The sequence below is a fragment of the Hydractinia symbiolongicarpus genome, chromosome 7, assembly GCF_029227915.1.
Source record: "Hydractinia symbiolongicarpus strain clone_291-10 chromosome 7, HSymV2.1, whole genome shotgun sequence".
NCBI classification, from domain to species: Eukaryota; Metazoa; Cnidaria; class Hydrozoa; order Anthoathecata; family Hydractiniidae; genus Hydractinia; species Hydractinia symbiolongicarpus.
The window spans coordinates 11,758,330-11,768,464 of NC_079881.1; the positions used below are offsets into that span (position 1 = coordinate 11,758,330).

General features: G+C 34.6%; 1 protein-coding gene across 1 annotated transcript; it reads left to right on the plus strand.

The window, feature by feature from the left end:
• Positions 1–1,352: 1,352 nt before the first annotated feature.
• LOC130648390 (40S ribosomal protein S9-like) lies at positions 1,353–7,652 on the plus strand. The gene is made up of 3 exons (XM_057454436.1): positions 1,353–1,805; positions 6,833–7,003; positions 7,584–7,652. Coding segments are annotated over exons 1-3 (570 nt in total). The 5' UTR covers positions 1,353–1,407; the 3' UTR covers positions 7,585–7,652.
• The last annotated feature ends 2,483 nt before the right edge of the window (positions 7,653–10,135 follow it).

The window sequence follows — 10,135 nt, forward strand, 5'->3', positions numbered from 1 at the left end:
AAAAGATTGTTTCAGTTTTGTCCGTATTAATAGTCATTTTGTTATTATTCAGCCAGAGGTCGACTTGGCCCAAAAGCGTCTTCATGAAGCAGATCTGATGCTGTGTCGTTTACAAGAGTCAGCTGCATTCGGCCCGTTAAGTAGGACTCGAACCAGTCAAAGGCAGCATCTCTGATGCCAAAACACCATAGTTTTAGATGGGTTTTAGATGCCGGTATACCAGTTTGGGTGCACAAACTAGTGCCTAAATTATTGAAAGGTGGTTGAATAAAGGTTTTCTTACTTAATCCATAAAAGAAAAAACATTTACTGCAATCATTTAACAGCGTGTAAGAAATCACATTAAGCCTGAATAAACTCTTCTCGGCATGCTAATTATTGCGATTTATTTTATATATACACACTATTAATACGCACTTTACGTCATATTAAAGTGCGTATGAATATACAGTTCCCATTTAATAACCATAGTAAATGCCAGGCAAAAGATTTACAATGGTTTTATTTTTCCTTAATTCCTAAAATGCATGTTTACAAAGATGGTTTGAACTACATATTAATAAGCGATAATTGGTTAGTTATAAAACGATAATTACATCAATGGTCACCATACATTTTCATTTGATAATGGACCATATGAACCAGTTCGTATATATTATGTAGATTTGTGGCGTCACACAGCTTCATAACTAAACATGATTTGTAAGATTGTGGAAAAATTCTTGCTCTTATTAAACAAGAATATGCTAAGAAGGATTAAAAAAGAAATCACCAAAGCAAACCAGTATATATTCTAGTTTGCACTATTACAAATGTAAAAATTGTGTTGCTTTCCCGAATATTTTGGAGTTGTTATGATTGCAAAAGTTGTTTTATGTCTACCGTCTTGTCTCACTGTGTTGTCTAACTTTCTGTGTCACGTTTGTATGCTTTCGTTTCAGTTCTTTCACATGGATATTTGTTTGTTCAGCAGAGTTTCCTAGTTGCAAAGCCTTGTCCTAGTTTAGGTCAGGTTCTCCCAACATTCTCTCCCTTAGTCGTTCATCACTTACACCTACTAATATAACATCTCTTATTAGATTCTCCTATTTCATTAAATTCACAATATTTTGAGAGTTTGCAAAGTTGCACTTTCGTTTCCGTAATTCACCTCGCTTTGTTTTGTTGATCTTTAACGGTACCATCTTCTTTCTCCTCCTGGCAAGGTAGATATATCAAGAAGCATGTCTTTTTTGCTAGCTACTTGCTGAATAGCTGCACCAGAACATAATCTAAGATAAAACTTCTTAATTAAACCTGGTACGTGTGGCTGGTAATTTTCGCTGGATGCGATGAAGATGGTGCTTATTCTTCCCCGTGTTCCCACTACACGTTCTTTTTGCCCGTTCTTTATCACCGTCGGCCATCATGGTCAAGAATGTTTGTTCGAAGACTTATGTCACTCCGAGGCGTCCTTTCGAAAAAGCTCGATTAGATCAAGAGTTGCAACTTATTGGTCAATTTGGTTTACGTAACAAACGGGAAGTATGGAGAGTAAAATTATCCCTTGCCAAAATTCGTAAGCGGGCTCGAGATTTGCTGACTCTTCCAGAGAAAGATAACAGACGGTTATTTGAAGGAAACGCACTTCTTCGTAGACTTGTTCGAATTGGTGTTTTAGACGAAAGCCGTATGAAACTCGATTATGTGTTGGGTTTAAAAGTTGAAGATTTCTTAGAGAGACGTCTCCAAACACAAGTATTTAAACTTGGACTAGCTAAATCTATCCATCATGCTCGTGTTATTATTAGACAAAGGCATATCAGGTAATGCAAAAGTTAAAATTTATATACTTTCACACTATTATTAATGATTAAATCTAGCTAGAATACTGCATTTGAGTAGTTATCATTGTGCTAAGGCTGCTGGTTTCTATTGTACGTCACAGTTATGATGAACAAAGGTGGAGACTCAACCTTTTCCTGTTATACCTTATAGCCTCGACTGGAAAAATCCACTGAGTCCTGCGTTTGACAGAGTACTCTGGTTCTTTTCCAGGAATTCTGTTATAATTCTATTTTACTCTGACAATTCAATCTAAGGCCGTCATCAAAAATATGTTGTGTTTCGATTGTGGCGCCGTAGATTAGTGGTTACAGCTCTCGTACTCTGTGCGGGAGACCGGGGTTCGATTTCTCTTGACGGCGATTCAACACGGGCAAGTGAATGTTACCATAGCCCGGGTTAACCCAAGCCTTGTGAGGGAAATTGGGAAGATGGCACACTGTGGGCCGTTGGATGTTGCAGGGAGTTGTCTAGTGGAGCGCGGGCTCTAATTGGGTCTGCGTAGCTCAAAATGAGCTTTAAATACTCTAGGACTCTCCATCTAAGCCATGGCCCCTCCTGGAAATAATAGACGGTATATCCCTCGATATTTGTGAGGCTAGCCATGTAAAATATGCACATCTATCTATCTATCTTCCGTCCTCCTACCGACTCACTTTTGGTAATATTTTTCAAAAAAAAATTTTTTTCGCCAGAACTAATTTATGCAAAGTTGACAAAAACTCGCAAAAATTTATTTCCCTAAAAATTAATTCCTTTAGGGCACTTCTGTGGCTACTGGCAGTTTACAGGACGGTGAAAAATGTTGTACAAATGATGTCGAATGACTCTATACTGTTTTGGCCCTGGGAACGAATTTCCTCCTGGGAAAAATATACGGCCACCTGCCAGACTCATTTTTTGTGGGGTCTTCAGAATGCGAACATAACATATTTTTGATGGTGGCCAAAGAGTAAAAAATAGGAATTAAAAATCATTACAAAACAAGCAGTCCTAAATCTGTGTAAAGAACATTGGCTAATTTTATTTTAAGAATTATGGGGATGTGCACACTTGTACGTAATTAACTTCAGACATATTAACTCAAATGTTACTTGATCAGGTAAAATTACAGGGGTCCCATCCAGCATAAAATCATAAATCATAAAATGAGCAATTTTTTCTCAAAAACCATAAAATAAGCATAAAATTGATTTTTTGGCAATCATAATTTTTATACATGTGTTCACCAAAATTTTGTTTACGCAGTTATTTTTAATTTTGTTTGCTTTTTACTTAACATTTATTATTCCTATGACATTTCCCAGAGTTTTATGTAGCAATTGTTTAGGTCGAGAAGAGAGTAGAACAACTTTTTTCAAGGTTAGTAATTACAATAGTAAGTGGGGAAAAGCTATCCTAAGCTCAGTTTTGTTAAAAATGATAAATTTTCAGCTTATTAACTGGAGGACATTTACAACCAAACCAAAGGTGGCAAGTTAAGTCTTAGTTACAGCAGTTTATTCCAAAGTCCAGAAAATTTAGTAAAAAAGGCAGAAATGTTACAAGCTTTGCAAATGGTTGATAAAACCAAAAACAAATTTTAGGTGCAAACACTTATACTTTATTAATTTAGCCCATTGTTTAGCAATAAACCTTGGTGGTAACAGTATAGACGGTCAAAATTCAAAGCACTTTTTATGTATACCCAGTTCTCCAAGGGTTATCCAGTTTATATAGGAAATTTGTCAAATCTGTGAGAAATTAGTAAGAAATTAGGAAAAATTAAACATTGGCATAAAATTGGCATAAAATCAGCTAAATTTTCATAACAAATGTCATGAAATTAGAAGTATATGGCATAAAATAGCATAAAAATAGGGTGTACATTGGCATAAAATCATAAATAAAATTTGTGTTTTTGCCCTGGGACCCCTGAAATTACCCAATGGTGTAAAGCTTTGGGGAGACGATCCGGGTTTTTTATCCGCATGCAATGCGATCTTGTTGCATTGCAAGATCAAACAGTCGCTGTCTTCTCGCCATCTGTGCAACAACTTATATGCAACAAAGTTATCATTTTCTTCACTCACTAAACTCATTATGCGGTGAAAAGAGCAGCTATCATAGCGTTCTTACTTGATGAGGAAGAAAAAGGAAGAAATAGAATATAGGCTCGACCATGGATCGTAAAAAGACAACGATAAGGTGCGTTTCATACGCTATTCACTGACTTAAAGCTAGATAATATAGCCTTCAAGAACAATCTGAGGTTAGATAGAACACAATTTGAATTGTTGTTACAGAAGGTCTACAAACATATCATTAAACAGGATAAGAATATGTGTGAGTGCATAAAACCGGAAGAAATTTGCTGTCTTACATTGCGTTATCTTGCTAGTGGAGAATCGTTTCGTTCATTGGAATTTCAATTCCGAATAGGCAAAAGAACCATATCAAATATTATTCTTGATGTATGTATGGCAATATATGAAGAACTTAGAATTGAATATTTGACAACACCAAACACTGAAGATGCTTGGTTGGATATTTCTAAAAAATTCATATTACATTGGAATTTTCAGTACAGCATTGGTGATGGGAAGCATATTGTCATTGAGCAACTGTCACACTCTGGTTCTCACTATCGGAACTATAAAAATACTGACAGCATCGTTTTAATGGGTATGATAGGCCGAGATTAGGAATTTTTGTTCGTTAATATATGTATTAACTAGTCGATAAAGCCCGTGGAAAAATTTTAATGACATTAGCAGAGACATGTCAGAACACAAAATTTTTTTTCACAAATGTGTATGCCTATTGCCTTCATCGTATAGATCTTAAAAAGCTATAATCAAGAAAATGTATAGGATTGTGTAATTTGCAGAGATATTATGGTTTAAAGGTTTTTTATGACGTCATTAACCCGTCCATTCCGAAACGGATTCAGTGAGCCAGGTTTGCAAACTTACCCAAATTGGTCCTAGGTGGTCCCTAGTTACCTACGCGGTGTAAAATCATTGACGTCACCGCCTCGTTTTCAAGTTATTTGGCCTCAAAGTTTTAGGTGCACTGCACAGACAGACAGACACACTTAGCGTATCCGTGGATACCCTTGGCTACAAGTCGTGGTTATCATGCAAGCAATCAGGCCAATGAGATAAGGCAAGAATTCACGGAATACTTTACACAGGAAGGCTGTGTTCCCTGGCAATGGAAATGTGCAAAAGTAGATATATAAGTGAAACGAACAGCATTTTGTTCTGCACTGATTCTGTCTGATTTTGATTTCTTTTTTTTCTTTTTTGAAGGAGGTAAAATAGAATCACCAATCGTGTTGAACGACTTGTCGACAATACATGTTGCTTCGATAAAGGTCATGTTGAAATACTCCCAATTGGAAACGTACACATCCCTTGTTCCAGATCCACTAGATTTTTACGCTTCTTGCCTCATATACTCTCTTTTGTAGGTTGTTACCAAGTTGTTCCATTCTTGTTTGATTTCAGCCTTGCTGTATCTGACAGTGGAAAGTTTTTTCAAGTACCTCTATTGTATACTTTCCTATCAAACAAAGAATATAAACTGTCTTTTACTGCTGATCTTTTCTGTTTATTGTTGTGATCTGAATCGTCATTTTTCCACAGTACTGGATTTTCTCGATAAAAGTTTACGAGTTCTCGTTTTTCTTGCTCGTTCATTTTCAACTTTTTTTCCACACAAAAATAACAATTCTTGTACTATGCACTTTCCGTTATGATTATTCAGCATTATCCAGCAAATGATTGGAGAAAATACTGTATTCTGGTTGGTAGATTTTTATCATGCATCAAAAAAATATTGCAAACCATCGTTGTCTGCAGCATTAAAAAAAAATGTTGAAGGAAATCAATCGAGTTGATTTCATGCAACAATTTTTTTTAAGCATTGCACGAAAAGAATCCCATCATTTTACCCGGCTCTACGATGCAATTTTTTCATCCGCATGCAATGCAACAAAATCGCATTGCATGCAGATGAAAAAATTGCATTGTCTCCATAAAGCTTAAGTCTTAGTTCATGTTAACAGGAGCCCTAATTCAATGAAATCATCCATCCAATTTGTAACTTAACATTTCCTTTTCACATGTTTCTTGTAGAAAGAGCTTTTTTAAAAAATGCAAAATTATAACCATTCTCAAGTCTGATACTGAAGAAGGAATATTAAGTTTTGTGTTGCATTGTTTTGTTTGTTTATTAAGAATAAAAGCACCCTTAGATAATGTGTTATCTCTACCTATTTTGTATTCCGTAGCGCCATCAGACAATCTGTTGTAAAGCTTGTAGTAGGAACATGATAATATGGAACACATCAATGCTTTATGTTTTATTAACATTATCACTTTTAAGCCTATGAATGAGAAAATAACACCTGAGCAATAAATTGCTCTCCCAAAGTTACTATAAAAGGGTAACCTTATAGAAAAAATATTCTCCTTTAAAGTACTTAAAAGTATTGCTCAGCCAGACAAAATTTTTGGAATTGGGAGAGCAATTTATGGCTCAGCTAGTCTCTTATTTCTTAGTCTGGTCTAATGCCACAAAAATAGGATCAAATAAGTTTTATCCTACTGCAAATCCCTGCTGCAAATCTCTACTGCAAATCTGTGAATACAAATTGATCTTATGGTTAAAGACGTTAAATTTATAGTCAAATCTAGCAACAAATAATTTTAGCAATAAAACCTAACAAGGGAAATTGATAAATTATCAGCAAAAAATAATGTAATCATGTAGACATGTACTACTAAAATCAGAGGTCTGCACTTTAAAGTTGTCGTTTTTATAGCAAGGGGTTGTTATAGAGATGTGCGTGTTAACACAGGCGTGACCGCATCTTCTCAAATTAACAATTTTTGAAGTACTTCAAGAAATATTTTATCTAAAATCATTTCTTTGCTTTTTCTTTTTGTTTTTGTCTTACAAAAATGTAGGACTTCAGAGTTACTGTCATGAAAATTGGAATAAAAAATTATGAATTTTTTAGAGTTCGAAAACAACTAGTAAACGTACCCTCATTCCTGGTAAGATTGGACTCACAAAAACATATTGACTACCGTCAAAATTCCCCATATGCTGGTGGTAGAGCTGGACGTGTTAAACGTAAGAATGCCAAGAAAGGTGGTGGTGATGATGATGGTGAAGAAGAGGAGGATTAGTAAGTACTAAATATATCTTTACTGCCAGAATAAACTTTCCTTGTTTCAAGACTTTCATAAGAAGTGAATGTTTGTGGTTTTTCATTCCAACAATAAAATTTAAATGCGATAAGTAAAATGATTTGAGTAAATGTTTACCTAGTTTTTTTCCATGGAATATGAGGTTTACTTACGATGATTTTATTTCTTGTGAAATTTTTCTTTTAAGAGTAATATAGGAGGAGTTGTTTGTTGAAATTAAGAAGGGTGATAAATTTGAAGTTTTTTTGGGTTGCTAGAGTAGTAATATACAGTTTGTGTGTGCTTGAAAAAATGCTGGTATGGCCCAACTGCTGTAAGATTGTCATTAAAATACTTTTACCAGTGTTGTGAAAATTATTTTTGCCGTCTTACAGTTTTTGTATCACAGATGCATATATACATTCAACAAAACCCATGTAATCTTCGAAATTTAAGTTAAATCCCCTTATGTAGCACAGGACTGATGTTGATTGTAGCTTTAAGCTAGCATGCTTTGTAGTACAACCCTGTCTAAAATTTAACTAATATAAAGTAACGCTATTTTATTATTATTTTTAGATTTCCAACTTCACCAACCAATAATAAACCTTGTAAATTATTTGGTGGAATAAATTACAGACAAGGGAATCTTTTTTGTTTGTTTTTATTTTACCTAAAAGCTATAATACATGGCCTTAAACAAGTCTGAAAAACCATGAACTTGAGTGTAAACATAGAAACGGATGCTTTTCATTTTCTGTAAAGCATTGCAAAATGCATCATTTTATCTTAACTGATATGAATCGAAGATGATTCTAAAATGATTTGCTGCTAAAAATTTTTAATTAAAATATGCATGTTATTTTTGTCGTGCAAATATACCTTACTGTGCTCCGTCCGAGTGCACCCAAGCCCCTGTGTGGTACTCAAAATATGCTTCGAGTTTGCTAATTTTAACCTATGCCTAAAGGTGGTGCTTATGAAACCTATGCTGGGGACCAAGCTTTAGCGAAAAGTGCTTGTGATTGGAAAAAAATTACATATTTTCAATTCGGGTATACTGATAAATCATTTGCGTTAAAGTTGATGTGTTCACAAAAAAGAATGCGTGGTAAAATAATTAAAAAGCTTAAAAAGTTTGTAACATAAACTGGCGAATGAAGGAGTGTGGAATATTTCGCGGATAAGGCTTTTTATTTTCCAAAGCGACGTACTCGTAAGAGGGAGAGACGGGTTTTATTGAAATGTCGTATCATCAATTTGTTTAGTATTTCGTTCTTATTAATTTTTTTTTTAAATCGCGCGAACTAACGTTGATTTTTTTCTTAAATATTTGCATTACTCAACGATGATTTCCAATTCCAAGAAGGGATTTTTGTTTTCGGCGCTGCCTTTAGCTTTAAAAATTTGGCTTCTGCGCATTCCCAACATTTGGCAACAAAGTACTGGTTTAGCATGTGGTTATCGAATGATCTAATCTGCTTGGCGAAGTGTCTTTCGAATACTTAATTTCGAATCTTAAATTTTCCATCTGTTTCTGGATTTCGCTTGTGACACATTCGTGCGCTTTATGTCGTAAGTGCGCTGTATCACTTCTGTTATCCGCGAAGTCTAACAGTGTGTAGGTCCTAATGTTTGGTACTTAAACCGCTAGGTACAATGTTTTTACCATTATTTCAGAACATTTTTCTTTGTTAAGGCCGGGCGAATGCATCAAAATTTTTAATTAAAATCGAGTATCCTTATTTTCAAAAGATTTTGATCAATATCCGAATGTTTCGATGAAATAGAATTTGTCATTTGCAATGTCATCAAAATGGGTTGATGAAAGCATTCGAATTTTGGTGCTTCATTCAATTTAAAATTTATTATTCAAAGTTGCCAGCGGAGTGAGTAACTTTTGTTGAGTGAGCTCTATGATGGCCAAGAACTGCCGAGAACTTTTAATTCATTTTTTATTTCAATTTATTATACTTTTACCTTTTTTTCTGTTTTTAAAAACGTTTTTATTTTAAATTTTTTTGTCGCTTGGCCGAGAGCTGCCATAGTATACCACAATGCATTTCGACGACATTAACACGTGCACAAGTAAAAACATGGGGATAGAAACCAGCCCAGTGTACAACACGTGCGCACGGAGAAACTAATTCAAAATATTAACTCGAGAAGTTCTTAGTTTTCCTCTCATGTTATATGGAAAACCGTGTATTAATCATAAGTTAAAAATTATTCTCTTTACCGCAAAACTATAATTTGGATATCAATTTGTAAAGTGAGTAATTAAAAGATAGTTTTAAAAGACGCTATCGTACAAATGAATGAGTATATCTTTTATAACAAAGGAACTGGCTTCCTATTGTCCTTTTCAGCTGCTATTACAGGTTTTATTCTTTCTACTAATATCTGTGTGTTTTTATAGAGACGCAAGTAACCTGCCCGTTGTCTTGTGTAGTCGGCAGAAACTACCCATGCGGAAAATTCTTAACAATGTAAAACCATTTTTTCAAAACATTGGTTTCTACTATGTTATAACAATTTTTACGCTTACTTAAATTAGAATGACTGATTTTAAAGTTTTCCGAAAAGCTGTTACTGCATAGAGAACAAAACCAACCACGATAGCTGGAAAGGACAAGTTTTGCAATAAAATTAAAGAAATTTTGGATAGGCAAGAAATTGTAGTGCAAAGACTAACGAGTGACGTGAAAGGGAAGGAGAAAACGTATTTAAGGATAGGCCCACAGGAATTAGTCTCCCATGACTACGAAAAAATTACGATTAAAAATATTAAAAAAGCATGTTTTTAATTTTTCACTCCAAACAAAAAACACTCCACCACTTAACATCTTTAAACATTATTTTTGTAAGATGCTATGTCCTGGTCACCAAATATAAAAACTGTCGAATTTGACATTGCTCAAATTGCAGAAATCATGGATGCAATCAGGCCTTGATGTTGTGGGTGATGATTTCCTGACCATTGAAGAAAGAACAGGAGAAAGAAGCGAAGGAATTTAGCGAAGCTTACAAATCCGTTACAGAAACTGCGGTGGTGGAATGTTTGTATTGTGTATTGTTATATGTAAATATATTAACCGATAATTTATTTAGACTATTCTTTTGCACATGTC